The sequence below is a fragment of the Dendropsophus ebraccatus genome, chromosome 6 (genome assembly GCF_027789765.1).
Source record: "Dendropsophus ebraccatus isolate aDenEbr1 chromosome 6, aDenEbr1.pat, whole genome shotgun sequence".
Lineage (NCBI taxonomy): Eukaryota > Metazoa > Chordata > Amphibia > Anura > Hylidae > Dendropsophus > Dendropsophus ebraccatus.
In genome coordinates, this window is record NC_091459.1 from 129,617,399 (window position 1) to 129,636,646 (window position 19,248).

At 41.9% G+C, this 19,248-nt stretch overlaps 1 protein-coding gene across 1 annotated transcript in view; it reads right to left on the reverse strand.

Annotated features, from left to right (window-relative positions):
* PKHD1 (PKHD1 ciliary IPT domain containing fibrocystin/polyductin) overlaps window positions 1-19,248 on the reverse strand; it is a 340,735-nt gene that overhangs the window by 279,796 nt on the left and 41,691 nt on the right. The window contains exons 28-34 of the mRNA XM_069974284.1: window positions 18,123-18,401; window positions 17,347-17,471; window positions 14,755-14,887; window positions 13,697-13,892; window positions 9,156-9,223; window positions 6,699-8,297; window positions 5,305-5,451 (exon numbers count right to left, since the gene is read on the reverse strand). Coding sequence (XP_069830385.1) covers window positions 5,305-5,451; window positions 6,699-8,297; window positions 9,156-9,223; window positions 13,697-13,892; window positions 14,755-14,887; window positions 17,347-17,471; window positions 18,123-18,401 — 2,547 coding nt within the window. The remainder of the gene's footprint in view (window positions 1-5,304; window positions 5,452-6,698; window positions 8,298-9,155; window positions 9,224-13,696; window positions 13,893-14,754; window positions 14,888-17,346; window positions 17,472-18,122; window positions 18,402-19,248) is intronic.

A 19,248-nucleotide genomic window follows, 5' to 3' on the forward strand; every position in this document is an offset into this window, starting at 1 on the left:
GCTGCGGCGCGCGGCTCGGTTTTCTTTGGCAGCCGGGGTCTTTTTCATATCATCACATGCTGCAGAGATGACAGGAGATTTCCTTGACTGATAATTCTTTTGTCATGAGCCCAGCTGCCAATGACGCTTCCACGTTCACATTAATAAATATTGCATGGAGATGTTTTCCTAGGAAAATATTCTCCACTATAATAATAATAATAATGCCGTTGTATGGCAAACACTTCGAAGCATTGTTTCCTTTGTATGATCAGTGTCTGTACATTGTCTTATATTTGACATTTGGCTTCTCTGGAATCTCATAGGAGGGCAGGGTGAAAGTACCTGGAAGGCGGCCGCTATGGGAGAGCTAGCACTCTGGTTATCCTATAAAAAGTTGCATGGGTCAGTTTTTAGTATTCCGCTACTTGGCAGGTGGTGAAGGGTTAATCCCATTTACATCACACACAGCATTAAGGTACACTTTGCTTTGCTGCTATCTAGTGGAAAAGAGGTTCAGAACATTTTGGAAGTTTCCAGAAAAAGGGCGGAGTTAGGATAATCAATTATCTATAAATACCCATCTTACAGAAGAGGCAGAATTTTGTGACGGAGCTCTTCACTGCGGAGTCCCGCCTACCTCAGTGTCATACAGTCTGTCTGTGGGAGGGCTTGTGCTCCTCCTGTCTCCACTCAAAGAATTGGCGTGTCAATTCTTTGTGCGGAGGCGCACGAGCCCTTCCATAGACAGACTGCATGACACGGAGGCAGGCAGGATTCCACGGCAGAGATTTCCTGTCATGGAATTCCACCTCTTTTACTCGGTGTGAACTGGCCCTTAGAGTCAGTAAAGACTTATAATGGAGCCGCCTAGACGGAGATTGCTGTTACCCAGAGAGTGAGATGCGCTACTATGTGCTTCTTACGGCTTGTTTTTCTCATCGGTGGGGGGACCCCAACCAATCAAAACTTTTGATATGTCCCCCTCTTTTTTTTTTCTTTCCAAAGACAGTACCTATTTAAGGATTGCCATGTATCCATCTCACCCCTGTCTAAAGGATCATATGTATCCTCTACAACGACTACTCGCAGCCTGTGGGGGTAAGCATCACAAGGACCCCATAGCTTTCACCAGGGGCGTAGCTAGGATTCATGGGGCCCCATAGCAAAAAACTGTATGGGGCCCCTCTCCCCTACGCACTAAGATATATATATATATATACTCGGTAATGTGGCAAAAAAAAAAATTCTCTTGTAGCCAGAGGCAGAATCCTGCGTGCAGCCACAACAGTGACTAGGAAAGCAGAAAGCCAATGTCTACTTGTTCTGTCCATCCACTGTATGTAACTATAACAGCCTATTAGGAGCCTCATGGTTATATACATAGGTGCAGGAGCAGACTACCTTTTGCTTAACCCTTTATTTACTGTAGTGTGTAAGTGACCTAGTGTTTTCTTACATGCTGCAACACAAACAAAGGGTTAATACAGAAGACAATTAGCTCTTTCCTGCACTGATAACCTCTGACCTCTGCAGGAGCTCAGAGGTTATCAGAGAGCTAATTGTCTTTAGCAAATTAACCCTTTTTTGTGTTGCAGCATGTAAGAGAACACTGGGTCACTTACACACTGCAGTACATAAGGGGTTGAGCAAAAGGACACTGGAGGCTCTTATCTTCCTTGGGCCCCCTCTCTCCAGGGGTCCCATAGCAACCGCCTTCCCTGCCTCTATAGTAGCTACGCCACTGGATTTCACCTGGTACCTGAATCATGGCCATCACTAGTGTTAAGTGTCTGAATTCTTTTTTTTTTTAGGGGGGGGGGGGGAGGTCTAATCTGGCGTCTGAATTCATTTTGGAGTCTAGTCTGGTGTCTGAATTCATTTTTGGGTCTAGTGTGATGTCTGAATTCTTTATGGGGTTTTGTCTGATGTGTGAATTAAGATTTGGCAAACAGTAGATATCAGAGGTGTCTCTGATCTCGGCCATTAACCATTTGTTGGTTGATTGCCTGTGCGGTCACTATGATGTACCTGTACATGTATAGTATATATCTATATAACTATATATGTCAGTACAGTGGCCTGTCTACCATATCTAAGTTTGCTCCAACAACAGGGAATATGGTCAAACTGCAAAGAGGTCTTAAAATGAGCCATAGGCTGTTTACCCATACATTGTTTTGTCTCCTTTTCTTCTCCACTATTTCCCTCCGAACACTGCGATCAGCATTGATTGCAGCATTCAAAGGGTTAACCAGTGGTCCTGATCATACGGGCACAGCAGCAGTATGGCATAAGTATGAGTATGCCCTTTACGTCACCAATAAATAGCATATGCGTCATGTGTCGTCAGGCAGGTAAAATATATAGTTTATAGTCTATAAATTTCTATTAAAAAATTCAACTTTTTTTTTTTCCTTAAAATTATAATGTACAGAACACCAACTGTAGTAAGAAGTAAGACATTGCTTTACTGCCACCTCATGGCAACTGATATTACTGAACATTATCTCCATAACTCATAAGTAATGTGAACATTGCTGTCAGCTTTTTATAGCTTTTATATAGCTGTAATTATAAAAGTATAGTGCAGGGATGGGGAACCTTCGGCCCTCCAGCTGTTGCAAAACTACAATTCCCATCATGCCCGGACAGCCAAAGTTTGTCCAGGCATGATGGGAATTGTAGTTTTATAACAGCTAGAGGGCCAGAGTTTGTGATATAGAGGATGCAGTTATATCAGGGACCTGGTGCTTAAAGGGACCCAAATAAAGTTCTATGCCGCAATTGATGGTCACTTTGGGTAGAGGGGGGTTCTTTATCAGGGCGCATACAGTTATGCCTATGTATATATTTGTATATGTATATTATTTTGTGAAACTGATTTAAAAAACGTAAAAGAAAATAAATTTTTCTTAAAGTGATGACTGCGATAAATGATGACTGCGATTAAGGTCCACTTAAAGGGGTACTCCAGAGAAAATCGTTTTCTTTTAAATCAACTGCTTTCAGAAAGTTATATAGATTTGTCATTTACTTCTATTTCGGAATCTCAAGTCTTCCCCATACTTATCAGCTGCTGTATGTGCTGCAGGAAGTGGTGTTTTCTTTCCGGTCTGAGACAGTGCTCTCTGCTGACCTCTCTGTCCGAGACAAACGGATGAAAAAAACGGATTGCAAAAACATAGTGTGAACCCAACCTTATAGTATTTTTATTTTTGTAATTAGTGTTTTAGCTTTGTATGGGTAGGTTCACACTAGGTAAAAGTGGCGGCATTTTTTATGACAACGTCCATCAATGTATAAATAACGTCCATTATTTGCACAATGACACCCGTTGCTATGTCTATCATGTGAGAAGTGTTGAGGCAGAGCTGACTTTTTGTTGTATCTCTGATTGTGTTTCTCGGCTTTGGTTAGTAGCTTGGTCCCTTTATGAACCTATGAAGTATATAATGTAATGTGGACTGTCTCCTGGTATAAAGCTCGGAGTGTGTGTCCTGTGGGAATACACAGCTATATTGTAATGTCTGTATTTCATGCCCCTTTAATCACGTTACCTGATTTTAATTAACCTTGTGTAACGTGTGTTGTACTTGGCAGCCGCAGACGTTTGTTTCCTGCTGTGCACCCCAAACACGTAATTCATTGTTCAAATACAGTAAAAAAAGTTGTGTTATTTTTTCCCATGGGAGAGAAGCGGAGTGGCGTTATTTCCCACCACTACAACTCACGCACCAATCCAATTCTCAGACCTGAGACAGCCAAGATGTGAGCTCAGCAATGGGAACATATCCAAAACTATGTGAAACCTGCAACCCGCCACCTCCACCACATTACTAATAATTCCTCACATGTATCAACATGCCAATATGCCTGTGCTCTGTCCCTATGGCCAACCTTGGTTCTTGGTTCATCCCCTCCCTTCCTCACATAGCCAAAGAGAAGAGCCAAAGCAATGGATGGCTTGACCAGATATATGGAGCCAAAGCAATGGATGGCTTGACCAGATATATGGAGCCAAAGCAATGGATGGCTTGACCAGATATATGGAGCCAAAGCAATGGATGGCTTGACCCGATGTATGGAACCACAGCAATGGATGGTTCGACCAGATGTATGGAGCCAAAGCAATGGATGGCTTGACCAGATGTATGGAGCCAAAGCAATCAATGGCTTGACCCGATTTATGGAACCAAAGCAATGAATGGCTTGACCAGATGTATGGAGCCAAAGCAATCGATGGCTTGACCCGATTTATGGAACCAAAGCAATGAATGGCTTGACCAGATGTATGGAGCCAAAGCAATGGATGGCTTGACCAGATGTATGGAGCCAAAGCAATGGATGGCTTGATTTAGAGGGGTTATACCAAGATGGATTATAACTAGCTTATCAGTGGGTGTCTAACCTCTGAGACCCCCATTGATCTCTTCTTTGTCTCATAATGAATATAGCAGTAACATGCATACTTGACCACTACTATATTTTTATATATTTTATATTAGGGACTGCTGAAGGTAGGCCAGTAGAGGTGAGCATGCTCAAGTCAGATCGTTGGTGGATAAAGTTGGATGCAGCCCTAGGGAGGCCGGGAAAACATGGATACAACCTATGGCCTATGGCTGTATCCATGTTTTCCAGACTCCCAAGGGCTTCATCCAACTTCATCATTATTCAAATGTCAAGTCATCCGAGCATGTTGGATTCATGCTCATTGCTATAGACCAGCACTAGGGGACAAAGGGCCTCAATTTTGCTGATCACTGGGGATCACTCAGCTAAACTCCATCTATTCTGTGGATAGGGGAAGAGAGTAAATCTTTGACCCTTAAATCCTTGATCCTTAACCATGTTTTAGGATGAAAAGAACCAAAACGCTCATCCAAGTAGAACAGGGATGGGGAACCTTCGGCCCTCCAGCTGTTGCAAAACTACAATTCCCATCATGCCTGGGCAGCCGAAGCTAAAGCTGGAGGGCCATAGGTTCCCCATTCCTGAAGTAGAAGATGCATCAATAAATAAAAACCTTTGAACATGGCATCTACTGAGCATCAATAACCCCAGAGCAAACATTAAAAGTGGGCCTATTCTCAGGCATAAGACTACACTACTGCACTACCTGCATAGGACACGGTGCTAGATTGATCCTATCTATTTTCCATGAGTAAATTCCCAATAGAATCGGTGAAGTTGTGGTCCCTGCAAAAGTCCTCACTACCTGATAATAAAGAGAAATCAAGCAAACATCCACTTGGTCTTCCTCTATAATACATAGAGTCTTGTGGTCGTCTATTGCAGTATACGGGTACTTGCCGCACTTACTGTTTAGCTTCCAGTTGGAGCAGTAGAGATCAGTGGCCGTGGTCAGGGTATCATTCACTTCACAGGGAGATCCACAGATGGTAACCAAGGTGTTTCCGGGAGAAAAGCCAGCCCCAGAAAGATGGAGAGTCCTGTTCTCTATGCAATCTGTAAGCAATAAGCATAAACATTGACATGAACATGAACATTTTCCTACTTTCCGCTTAAAAGGGTACTCCAGCAAAAAAATATTTATATATTTTATTTTTTTTCCAATGAACTGGTGTCAGAAATTTATACCATTTTGTAAATTACTTCTATTTAAAAACCTCAAGTCTTCCAATACCTATCAGCTGCTGTATGTCCTACAGGAAGTGGTGTATACTTTCCAGTCTGACACCTGCTGCCACCTCTGTCCATGTCAGGAGCAGTAGGAAATCCCCATAGAAAACCTTTCCTGCTCCAGACAGTTCCTGTCATGGACAGAGGTGGCAGCAGAGAGCATTGTGTCAGACTGAAAAGAATACACCACTTCCTGCAGGACATAAGGAATTGAAGACTGGAGATTTTTAAATAGAAGTAATTTAAACATTTGTATAACTTCCTGGCTCCAGTTGATTTTTAAAAAAGAAATATATATATATATATATTTTTTTTTTTTGCTGGAGTACCCCTTTAATAATCGTTTGGAGCATTTTTGGTAATGTTATGATAGACCAGGGCGACATTTTCTTAGATTGTCTATGTTGTACTCAAATGGTTAAATGGAGTTCATATGGAAACTAATTTCTGTAGGATAATTCATCAATAACTTGATAGATCTTATTGACAGCACACACTGTGTGTACAAGGGTATGGCAACTACAAGTGGACATGTTCTGTATACATTGGGGATAGTCCTAAGAATTACATCTTGTGGAAGATCGTGTAGCATGGAGGGGAACAAGGGAGAGGGCAGATGATTGATAACATGAGAAGGAAGCATTTTTGTCTGATAAGATATTTTAAAAAGTTAAGAAACAACTTTTTAGAGGGGTCTCCACTTTTTTCTTGAAAAAAGCTGGTCATAACACCTTAAATCACGTTACCTGATTTTAACTACACCTCCCTAAGCTGAGACCCGCTACAACCAGCTGTAACCTGTGGGAAATCCTGGCAGTAAGTGTTAATTTTTCCCGCAACACCATCACAGTTGAAATTAGGCATTGCCCATGAAAATTCATGGGCTATCTGTGGTTGGTGTTTGGTCGGATTGCAATAGTCATGTAACATGTTCATGTGTGATATGTCCATGGTGGTAGAGGAATAAGGAGACCAGTGGAGCAGGACATGTTTCATAGTGCATTATTTTTACATTTTAGACAATCTGAGCATCTTTGTTAAACCCCAAAAAAACTTTAAATATATGTACTCACCAATGTTATTCCCCAGTGAGATGAGCTGAAGCGTAAAGACCACAGTAACATGTGATGTCGCCCAACCTCTTTGGCTATCAAGACATTTGACCCCATAATTCCCGGCTGGTAGTTGAGGGATAGAGCACTGCACCCATGAGGACTTTTCAGAAACATTGGTGCACTTATAACTACCAACTCTCAGGTCAAGATTGTCTATAGATGAGAACCCTGATACTTCAAAGCTCAATGTCAAGCCATTTTCAAGGACTGAATGGACCATGGGTGTATACGGTTCTCCGAAATAGACATTTCCAATGGTAAAGGCGTCATCGTCCACTTGTAACGTTACGTTCATGGTTCCATTTTCTGGTGGAACAACACATCTTATGACAGTAATATTAGCTGTAATCTTACAAAGATGAACATTTCCTAAAAAAACAAAGGTAGTGTTCCAACCTTGAAGTCCTGACCCTTCTATCGTCAATAAGCCACCACCATTAATGCCAAAATACAGAGGATAAAACCTTGTTACGTGAGGTTTTATGGAAAAATTGTATGTTTTGTGTTTCAGACATGAATGTCCATCTCCCACAAAAGGGAAACTTACTGTATGCATTCCAGGAGAAACGGCTTCTTCTGGTCGACATATGACCAATGTTTCATTCCAAGATAGGACATAACATCCTTGACTACTGTCCACTACAATATGGAGGTTACTTTTTAATCTCTGACCAGAAATATAGAGAACATAGGTTGTTCTTTGTATCCCTGGAAGAACACCGTTAACTATGGAAGTCTGCTCTGGAAGCAATGTCAAGGTGCAGTTTGATCCACAGAGTCCAAGATTTTCATTGACAATGACAGATACCTGAATGTCTGTGGGGGTTGTTAGGTTGACACTGCCATTGACTTTGAGGATACAGGTTATTGTATCACTACTTACACTCTGAAGAATACATTCATAATCCTTGGAGAGCATCACCTGAATTGAAGCATTCCTGGTTTTATAGAAAGATCCTGAAAGGGTAAGAATGATCCCACCACACGATGGACCTTCTCTAGGAGACAAGGAGGACACATGAGGTTCAAGCTCAAACATCTTCTCTGATATGTTAGCAAACCCAAGATTGACCTGATATATCTTTATAGAGTGTTTCCCAACACTGAAGTGATCAAGAGGAATTGTAAAGTTTGAGTTCTGCAAGTTCTTGTAGGCTATTTCATATTTTACTTTAGTCTGAATGTTCTGGAAAATAATTATTGATTCTATCCCAATGGTTTCCATAAGGAACAGCTGGAGACTACCATTTTCTGTATCCCAAGACAGATTGGAAATGGTAGGTGTGAAGCCTCTGTGATAAGTGAAGGTAAGGTCCTCGCCACTAGCGATATGGGAATTGGAATTTACCTTTTTGACACTCATGTTTGCAATGAAAACTTTAAGAGGAACTGTGATATTCTCTTCATTCAGATTAGGAAACTGGTAAGGTGGTGTCTGACAGATGATCATTTCATGTGTGGCCTTCAACAGAGTACATGGTTCTTGCCCAACATACACTGAAATAATGGATGTGTTAAGACTAAATCCTTCACCATAGATGGTAATGGCAGTCCCGCCTGAAACAGACAAGGAGAGGATTAAATCCTACACTGTAGGAGCAAAAAGTGGTTGTGCAAGAGTACAAAAACATGCGCATTCTTAAAACATTGCCTAAGGGACATTTCTGACAGAGATTTCTCCACCTTCTCTGGCTGTCAATCATTCTGGAGGAATTGGCGGCCTGAAGTTACAGCAGTGGCCAAAGGACCGGAGAACCAGATCACAAGCAGCGTGGCTGGTAAGTACAGACTGCTTGTGATCTGGAAACTGACAGCACAGATACATATTTGTGTTGTCTGTTTCCCTTTACCTTTCTCGGCCGCACAAACCCCTGTTACACAGGAGGATGTGCGGCCAATAACAATACATTTTAAAGCAGGTTCCAAACAGACAATCAGCTGTCTTTAGCTGATCGCTGCCACTTTTACACAAGAAGAGAAAGTCACATGTATCTTCCTGACTACAACAAGCAGAACAGGAAGAGGAAGTCACATGTATCTTCTTGGCTACAAGAAATAAAACAGGTAGAAAAGTAGGAAGATAGAACAATAAAAGTTTGGCAAGCTGATAAGATGGGCCAAGAAAATGAGAAGTAGTAGGGGCCCACAGGGGAATAGGAGTATTTTATAGGGAGTGGCCACACTATTCAAGGGTGGAGTTGAGGCATCAAATAACTGCCAGCATGCCCATCCCACTTTGTGCTATTCAGGTGGGATCAATGGAGAAGAGGTATGCCATGTCGCCTTCCACCACGTACAGCAGCATGGCCATTATCACCCATTCATTTGGATGAACGTTACACAGCGACACCGTCATTAGCCTCACATTTTGCACAGATCTCGAATATTATTAAAATACGAAAAACACATCATTACCCAGGAAGGATCCACAGCATGGTTCCAGGTTGTACGTTTCCAGGACATAGCGGATAATTGGCTGGAACCTAAAAGACATGAAGAGAGCTGACGGAAACTTCTCGGCGCAGTAAACTTTACCGGCTCCCTATGAATGATAATTGTCGTCTGTGTACGTGATGTCACTTTTCTGCAGGTCACATTGCACCTTGTAGAAACAGCGCCCTTGCCGACAGCAACAATGCTAACAGCGTTCCACGGGATACTCCTTTCATCACAGACTCAAACGGCTTTTCAAAGCTGATTAATTCCACTAATTATTCATAGAACGATAGAGAGGATAATTGAAGTCATCAAAGTCTCCCGCCCGCACTAAGTCCATATGAACTTGGAGGTACATAACACGGTCAACACATACAATGGCTCCATTTCAATTGGAGTTTGTGTTGATTTCAGAAGAACACATGACAGTCTCCGAAAACCTTTTCCCAACAACAAACATAGATCTTGTGACATTGTGTAAAAGCGGCATGGCGGAGGTCATGTGATGATTGAGGTGTCTTAGAAGAATGCACTGATTGTTCTTCTGAGGTTCTCCAGTAGGGTCACCATCACTATCGTGCAAGGGCATCATATAGATTTATTCATTTTCCGTATTTTTATCTAGATTATATTCAAATATATCAGTCCCAGTTGGGGTCTACAATCCAATTTCTATTTCTTAAAACTAAATACACTAAGGTCAGGTTTTATAAGAGGCTATTAAAACCTATGGAAGAGCATGTCAAGGTCCAGAGAAGTCAACTGAAGTCATGCAGACCCGTAGCAAAGCTTCTAATGTGGACCCCCTATCATGCTAAAGGAGCCGTAGTTAGGCCTATACTCCATGGAAATTTTGTCCTCATTTGGTCCTAAAAATCAAAACTTCAGTGCTGCATGATAACAGTGTTAACCACTGAGCCACCTTACTTAAATGGTGACCACCAATGTCCATGGAGTTGACCTGGTTAGATTTGAAGTCTTCTACGCACTGATCTTCCATGCTCAGACTAAGGGCCCTATTCCACCGGACGATTATCGTTCAGATTATCGTTAAATCGTTCGAATCTAAACGATAATCGTTCGGTTGAAATGCAGTTAACGATTAACGACCGAACGAGAAATCGTTGATCGCTTTATAAGACCTGGACCTATTTTTATCGTTGCTCGTTCGCAAATCGTTCGCATTGAATAAGACATCGTTCGGTCATTCGCAATAGATATGAACGCAATAGCGAATAAATAGCGAAGAAAAACGATCGCAATTACGATCATAAGTAACGATTATCGTTCCATGGAAATGAGTGAACGTTTTCAGGTCTTTCGCAATAGCGGTCGTTTGAGATCGTTAACGATTATGCAAACGATAATCGTCCGGTGGAATAGGGCCCATAGGGTCCCTAAGGGCCCTAATCGTTATATTGTTCGAATTTAAACAATAATCATTCTGTGTACTAGCAGGCAACGATTGAAAAATCGTTCGTGTGTCGTTGGTCGTTGATGTAGATCTGAACCGAAAATAATCGTAAATCGTTCGCTAATCGTTCGCTGTAATTCCACATTCATTCGCTCAAGTTCCGCATTTGTTCACTAATTGTTCAGTGTAATTGCACATTGTTCATTGTTTTGCTGGGATCAGATGGAGTAAACGATCATAGTAACGATCGCAATAACGATCATAGTAACGATCGTATCTAACGACCATCGTTCTGTGTAATATGGGGAACAATTTTAGGTTAATGATAAACAATCTCGTTTGCGATATTTTATCGTTAGTCGTTTTTTATTTAAATGGCTTAATCTAATAGGACCCTTATGCTGCGTTTACACGGAGCGATAATTTGCCCAATCCAACGATTAACATTTTCAAAGTAATGATGTGTTTTTATAACGATCAGCGTTTAGACCGAACGATATATCTTTTGGAAAAATCGTTATTGCGATCGTTTTAAGATTGTTTAAACCTATCTCACACATAGGGTGAATCGGTGAAATACTGTTTGCACGAAGCCATCTGCAAATTTTTAGCGAACCACCAACGACGATTTGCGAAGAAGTTGGAAGATCACAATGAATGATTTCTTGCTCGTCACTTGATCGTTTGCTGTGTTTACACGAGCCGATTATCGCTCAGATGTGATTGTTATCACGGAAATTCGAGCGATAATCGTTCTGTGTAAACGCACCATTAGTCTTTGAAGTTAATCTAAAACTAGAGTGCACCTAGTAAAGCCTACAAACCACAGAGCCATCACGTAGAAACACCACGTGTCTATGGTGGTGACCTGGATTCATTTGATCAAGGATTACAATACCTCAAGTCAACCCTCTTAACTAATGAGCCACCATGCTTGTGCCCTTTCAGAGGTTTTTCAATTATATTTTAATCCAAAACCCATTTGCTTCAAGTCAACCCCTCCAACCATTAAGCCAGCGTATTCAGACACTAGATGTCCTTGAAAATGTCCTGGTCACATTTAAAATAAGGACCCAGATGATTCCTGTCAACCTTGCCAGCCTAAGGGCCCTATTCCACTGGACGATGATCGTTTGCATAATCGTTAACGATTAACGATCTCAAACGACCGCTATTGCGAAAGACCTGAAAACATTCACTCATTTCCATGGAACGATAATCGTTACTTACGATCGTAATTGCGATCGTTTCTTCTTCGCTATTTCTTCACTATTGCGTTCGTATCTATTGCGAACGACCAAACGAAGTCTTATTCAATGCGAATGATTTGCGAACGAGCAACGATAAAACGATAAAAATCTTATAAAGCAATCTTATAGAGCAACGATAAAACGATAAAAATCTCATAAAGCGATCACCGATTTCTCGTTCGGTCATTAATTGTTAACTGCATTTCAACCGAACGATTATCGTTTAGATTCGAACGATTTAACGATAATCTGAACGATAATCGTCCGGTGGAATAGGGCCCTGAGTGTCTAGAAACCAACAAATGTCCATTGAGATGACCTTGCTTCAAACCTAGGTATCTACTGCTTCAAGTTAACCCTACTAACCAGTGAGTCGCCAAACTCAGAGATTACATGTCCACAGAGATGACCTGCTTCGATTCATACACAGGACTCAAGTGCTTCAAGTCAATAATGTTAACCATGCTAAAAGTTGCCCATACATCTTCGACTGTCTAAAGTGTATGGCAGCCTCCCTCTTGTAGATGAAGTCAGAGATGTGCCAGGCATTTTGGGATTTAAAGCGAAACTGTCATTTCAGGGTCATTTTTCTGAAAACATTAAATATCAACAGTTCAAGTGATTTTAAGAAACTCTGTAATAGGTTTTATGTACTAAAAGAGTTTCCTTCTGTAGTGAAAAAGCAATCTCCCAGCCTCCCCCCTCACATCAGATGAAGCAGGATTTCTGTCTCCATTATGTGGCTATGGAGAGGGGAGGGGCTGTTAGGAGTGACGGAGCACGGAGCAGCCCTGCAAAGCACAACACCCTGCAATCTTCTCTCAGTAAGTTCATAGATAAGCACTGACCTTTCTGACACCTGAATCCTGCGGTTTAGGTGCCCAGAGAGTCTACAAACAGCTGACCTTCATGTCATCTCTTCCTGCTCCCTCATCTCCCTCAGCCCCTCCCCCCTCCATAAGGATACAATGGAGAGAGCAGAGCCCGTCTTCACTGGCTTCTCTGTAATGAAGACGTGTTTGCCTGATAATGCACAGATAAGAAGTCAGGGGGGGAGGCTGGGAGATTGCTTCTTGAGTACAGAAAGAGGCTTTTTTGGCTGATGAAACCTATTACAGAGTTTCTTAAAATCGCTTATACTACTGATTTCTGCAATAAAAAAAAACATGACAGTTACGCTTTAACTAATAGATCCTGTTGTTGTAGGAGAGATAAGCCCCCGCCAGAGCTGGGTATCTTCACCATACCCCTTCCTTTCCCATAGAGGAAACTAGGTGGATAAAGCTTAAATTTAAGGAAAAAATCCAACTTTTTAATAATTTGAATTCAATACCTGTGACCTAAATAAAAGTTAGACCAAATTCTGGTAAAATTCAAGTAAATCGACATATTATTGTGTTGTAAGGTGCACTTATTCTTTCTCCCTGCACTATGGGTGTTTACACAGTGGTGACCTATAAGAACCCAACACGGGTAAGCAGCTGTTTAAGTTGACCTAGCTTGATTTAGGATATGTTCACATCTCGTTTTTTGTCCTCACGTCGGGCTACACGTCAGGAATCAGTGCAAAAAGGATGCTGACGTGCAGCCCGACGTGCGGCTGATGGCCACATTGACTAAAATGAGCAGGACGGAGTCATTATGTTAATGTGTTCTGCTCATTTGCGGGACGTACACGGCTTTTGTGCTGGACTCAAAAGCGTGGTCGACCACGCTTTTGAGTCCTGCACAAATACTGTGTACGTCAGCATCATTTTTGCACTGATTCCTGACGTGTAGCCCGACCTGGGGACAAAAAACAAGATGTGAACATACCCTTAGAGAAGAGTCTAGTCGAGATATAGTGTTGTACATACCCATTAGCTGTAAGTGAGATTCCATTCATTATAACAGATACATTATAAATCCCAGCAGGAAGCGAGGGCAACATGACTTCTATCCTTTTTGATGTTACATTCACAATCCTGGCCACCTCCATGTGGACAGTCACCTCCATTTTCACATAGGGAGGATTGTCAAAATGTGACAGGTAAATGAAGACGACCCGGTTATCTGAATGGAGAATAAAAATGTTGTTAGAGAATGTAATATAAATTGCTGCCCTCCAGCTTTAGCTTTGGCTGTCCAGGCATAATGGGAATTGTAGTTTTGCAACTACTGCAACTATAGGCCCTTCCTATAAACTAGAGTGGCGCTGTTTGGGGGGGAAATGCAGACCCTTTTGTGTATTCTGAAACCATAACAATATGGCGTGGCAGCTGCCTTAAAGGGACTCTGTATGTACCCACAATATTTCCCCCCCAAACCGCTTGTACCTTCGGAGAGCTGCTTTTAATCCAAGATCTGTCCTGGGGTCCATTCGGCAGGTGATGCAGTTATTGTCCTAAAAAAATACTTTCAGGGTACAAACCCACACACCGTATACACAGCAGATACGCAGCAAAAACGCAGCAGATTTGAAGCAGATTTGGTGGTGCAGATTTGATGCTGTGTTCAGTTATTTAGATCTAATCTGCTGCGTATTTGTTGCGTATTTGCTGCGTATCGCAGCAGTAAATAAGCTGTGTATACGGTGTGTGGGTTTGTACCCTTAAACTTGCAGCCCTGTGCCAAACGGCCATGGCCTAGAGTGTCTGTGCCATAACTTGGCACCACCCCTCTGTCCCTCCTCCCATGGCATGATGGGAGTTGTAGTTTTGCACCAGCCATACTGACAGTGACAACCCAGATAACCCAGAGGTAGAATGGAAGGGATGAGAATCCATCTGCATGAAGTTACTTATCTTAAATATTCAGAGCCGTCGACTTTCTTCACTGCAGGAATTGTTGCAAATAAACTCATGAATATTAATAAGGTCATGAATATTAATCAGACGATAAATATTAATCATTAATTTATGAAGATTTCTGTCACCTGCTGTGCTGCTTGTGTTTGGAGAAATGGATGAAATAACTGGATTTAGGAATGCATCAAAAGAGATCCGGTCTGGGAAAGGGATCCAGTCCTGATCGTTTCTTATCCTGACCTTCTCGGACTCATTGTCATTCTGGAGAAAGAAGAATACAGAACATGTAATAGTAGGAGGTGTGCGTCATATAGGTATCGTGTCAATTATATGTGTTAGTCTCAGACTGTAACAGGATCTGAACTATCCTCTCCTGAAATACTCTGTGACGCTCTCACTAGGTAACAGCCTGGTACCTCTCACTTATCTCCATTCCTTCACACCACACTGTCCCATCACATACAGTCCTGTCCTCACTAACATCATCACATGAGAGGACAAGTTACTGCACCATACAAGATCAGCCCACTCCTCTCCTGAAATACTCTGTGATGCTGTGAGCCTCCCACTATGTAACAGCCTAGTACTTCTCACTTGTCTCCATTCCATCACACAACACTGCCCCATCACATATACAGCCCTGTCCTCTCTAACATCATCACATGAGAGGACAAATCACTGCCCCGTACAAGATCAGCCCAATTTTGCAAATAGGTATACTTAAAATGGACATATTATACCCCTTTAGCGCTAGGTTTTATTAGTAGTAGTTTATTTAGACTTTTATTGGGGGAGGGGCTTTAGGGCATCTATCTATTTTTTTTACACTTTTTAAGTCCCCCTATGGGGGTACGTATATTAGATTGGTCACACTGATCACTGCTATGCCATAGCATAACAGGAATCAATGTTATCTGTGATCTTCTGATAGAGCCTACATGTGGTCTGTGGCAGACTATATTAGAAGATCAAAAGGAAGCTGGTTGACCTCAGGGAGATCAACCAAAACACCGCAGAGACACCATCAGGTGTCTCAACGTCAGTGTATTCTAGAACATTACCCCCTGGTTGTTCCTTCCCGGAGGGAAGGTCTGGCTAGTTCACTGACGTCGAGACATGTGATGGTGTCTTTGCAGTGTTCTTTTGCATATTTGATTTCCCAGGGGGCAATGTTCTAGAATACACTGACGTTGAGACACGTGATGGTGTCTCTGCGGTGTTTTGGTTGATCTCCCTGAGGTCAACCAGCGTCCTTTTGCATGCACTTACTAGTCATTGCTCCTACTAGCCAGAAACCTACTCCACACTGATGAGGGGCAAAAACACAGAAACAGCTGTCTGTGGATGGACACCTTGCTGAGGTTGTTTCCTTGACTGGAGAACGCCTAAGGCTTGGTTGTTCCTTCCCGGAGGGAAGGTCTGGCTAGTTCACTGACGTCGAGACATGTGATGGTGTCTCAGCAGTGTTCTTTTGCATATTTGATTTCCCAGGGGGCAATGTTCTAGAATACACTGACGTTGAGACATGTGATGGTGTCTCTGCAGTGTTTTGGTTGATCTCCCTGAGGTCAACCAGCGTCCTTTTGCATGCACTTACTAGTCATTGCTCCCACTTGCCAGAAACCTACTCCACACTGATGAGGGGCAAAACCCCCGAAACAGCTGTCTGTGGATGGATACCTTGCTGAGGTGGTTTCCTTGACTGGAGAACGCCTTTGGCTTGGTTGTTCCTTCCCGGAGGGAAGGTCTGGCTAGTTCACTTGCGTCGAGACATGTGATGGTGTCTCTGCAGTGTTCTTTTGCATATTCTATTAGAAGATCAGACTGCATGGAGGTAAGCAGTATACCTCCAGCAGTCAGGCCATGCGATTGGGACCCCTGCAGGCACGCTGCGGGGTTCCCGATCGGTAAGCAACAGGAGATGCTCCTGTCACTTACACTTAAACACCGCAGTTGCATGTTTAAGGGGTCAAAGGTGGGCTGTCGTGAGATCGCAATGGCCCGCCATTGAGGGTGAGGGCCTGGCTGCTTAAAGCAGCCAGTCTGCACCCACTATGCAGTGAGCTCAGCTCCTGAGTTCACTCCACAGCACGGGCCCCCAGCAGGGCGTGCATTTACGCCCTCCTGCATTAAGGTCCAGGGTGCGGCGGCGTAAATGTAAGCCCGCGGTCGTTAAAGGGTTAAAGAGACTCTGCCAGTAGTTTTATGCTGTCCTATCTCAGGATAGTATAAACTAGTGACAGAGAAGCTGAACAGAATGATGTATTACTTACACTGCTCTGTGCAGCTGATCCAGAGGTATTCTCTTGAATAACATGGACAATAGGTAATCCTTTCCATTAAGTGTGTGTGTTCAGTAGTCCTGGATATTCATGAGAAGCATAAAACTCACCAGCTGCTGATTGGCAGTTATCTATCCATGCTGTGTATAGACAGTCAACTGTTAATCATCAGCTGGAGGGCGGGGGGAAGGGTATTATGAGAATCCTATTCTCCTGCATATTAGGAGAACGGTTGAACAGAATGATGTAAGTAATACACCGATCACTAGTTTATGATGCCCTCAATTAAGCCAGCATAAACCTAGTGACAGAATCTCTTTAAATACTCTGTGCAGCTGGTAATCCTTACTATAGATTATGTAAACACATACTGTGGAGCACACATTTGTTACATGGTAGACAGTATTATATAAATAACATTCTAAAATATGTACATGCCTGTGGGGGTGCTATGCATGTGATTATAGTGGAGGTACTAGCATGAATTGGACACAGTTGAGACCCAAAAGCCACTGCTGTTGCACCATCAAAGCGCACACCATCCAAAGTTACCAGTTTACCTCCTAAATGAAGATAATTAGAGATGTTAATAAATTTAAACCAACAATAAATTGCAACTAGTATTAGACAGAATCCCCAAAACATAAGAAAACGTTATATTTTTCAGTTAATAGATTTCCAACTGCAATACCACTCCAGGCCACATGGTGTGCTGACATTGAGAATTAGCACTTTACAGAGTGCTTCCTTTGAATTAATGTACTAGTCTACAGCACCACCCAGTGTAAGAAATATTTAGTGCAGTAACTTACATGTAAGGGTCATGAGTAGAGATGAGCGAACCTGGAGCATGCTCGAGTCGATCCGAACCCGAACTTTCGGCATTTGATTAGCGGTGGCTGCTGAACTTGGATAAGGCCCTAAGGATATGTGGAAAACATGGATATAGTCATTGGATGTATACATGTTTTTCAGACAACCTTAGAGCTTTATCCAAGTTCAGCAGCCGCCACTAATCAAATGCTGATCGTTCGGGTTCGGATGGACTCGAACCCAGAACCCGGTTCGCTCATCTCTAGTCATGATCAATAAAACAACAGCAACAAAATCATGGTCTCATAAGGCACCTGAACACTGGTAAAAACTATGCCCCTCTAGCATTTCTATATTTCTGCCTTGATACATGAGGCCAGCATTGGAAATGGCAAACTCACCAGTTTGTGGAATGATAGATGGAATGACAGCAAACAGTTTGGGAGTAACACGCAGAAAAATATTGCTACCATTTCCATCAATGGCAAAGCCTTGAGATTTCACATGAACAAATACTTTGTGCTCCCCTAGTGGTAGAACGTCTTCAATGCAACACACTATGCTGGAGACATTCGCCTCAGTCACAATGCACTCAGTCTGATTTATCTTTACTTTCAATTCCAGTGCATTTCCTGGAAATCCGGATCCCAAAATATTGACAATGAAGTCACATCTGAGACCTGGGCAAACAAGACAAACCCCATGTGATTCCTTGTCTCTCTATTAAACTATAGTAATAATATCATGTATATAGTACATACTGTACATATCATTTATATTCCTGTACATAGGAGTAGTATTATAGTAGTTTATATTCTTGTATATAGGGGGCAGTATTATAGTAGTTATATTCTTGTATATAGGAACAGTATTATAGTAGTTTATATTCTTGTATATAGGGGGCAGTATTATAGTAGTTATATTCTTGTATATAGGAACAGTATTATAGTAGTTATATTCTTGTATATAGGAGCAGTATTTTAGTAGTTATATTCTTGTATATAGGAGCAGCATTATAGTAGTTATATTCTTGTATATAGGAGCAGTATTATAGTAGTTATATTTTTGTATATAGGAGCAGTGTTATAGTAGTTATATTCTTGTATATAGGAGCAGTGTTATAGTAGTTATATTCTTGTATATAGGAGCAGTATTATAGTAGTTATATTTTTGTATATAGGAGCAGTGTTATAGTAGTTATATTCTTGTATATAGGGAGCAGTATTATAGTAGTTATATTCTTGTATATAGGAGCAGTATTATAGTAGTTATATTCTTGTATATAGGAGGCAGTATTACAGTAGTTATATTCCTGTATATAGGAGCAGTGTTATAGTAGTTATATTCTTGTATATAGGAGCAGTATTATAGTAATTATATTCTCCCTGGCAGGGTGAGGAGAAGCCGGCTGCGATCACCCTAATGACTTTGAGTAACATTTAAACTGGTTTAAAACTGAGATGTCACTGCATTCCAGAGTTATTTCCACACCATTGTAATAAGGGAGCCTTTTGATGGCACAATGCA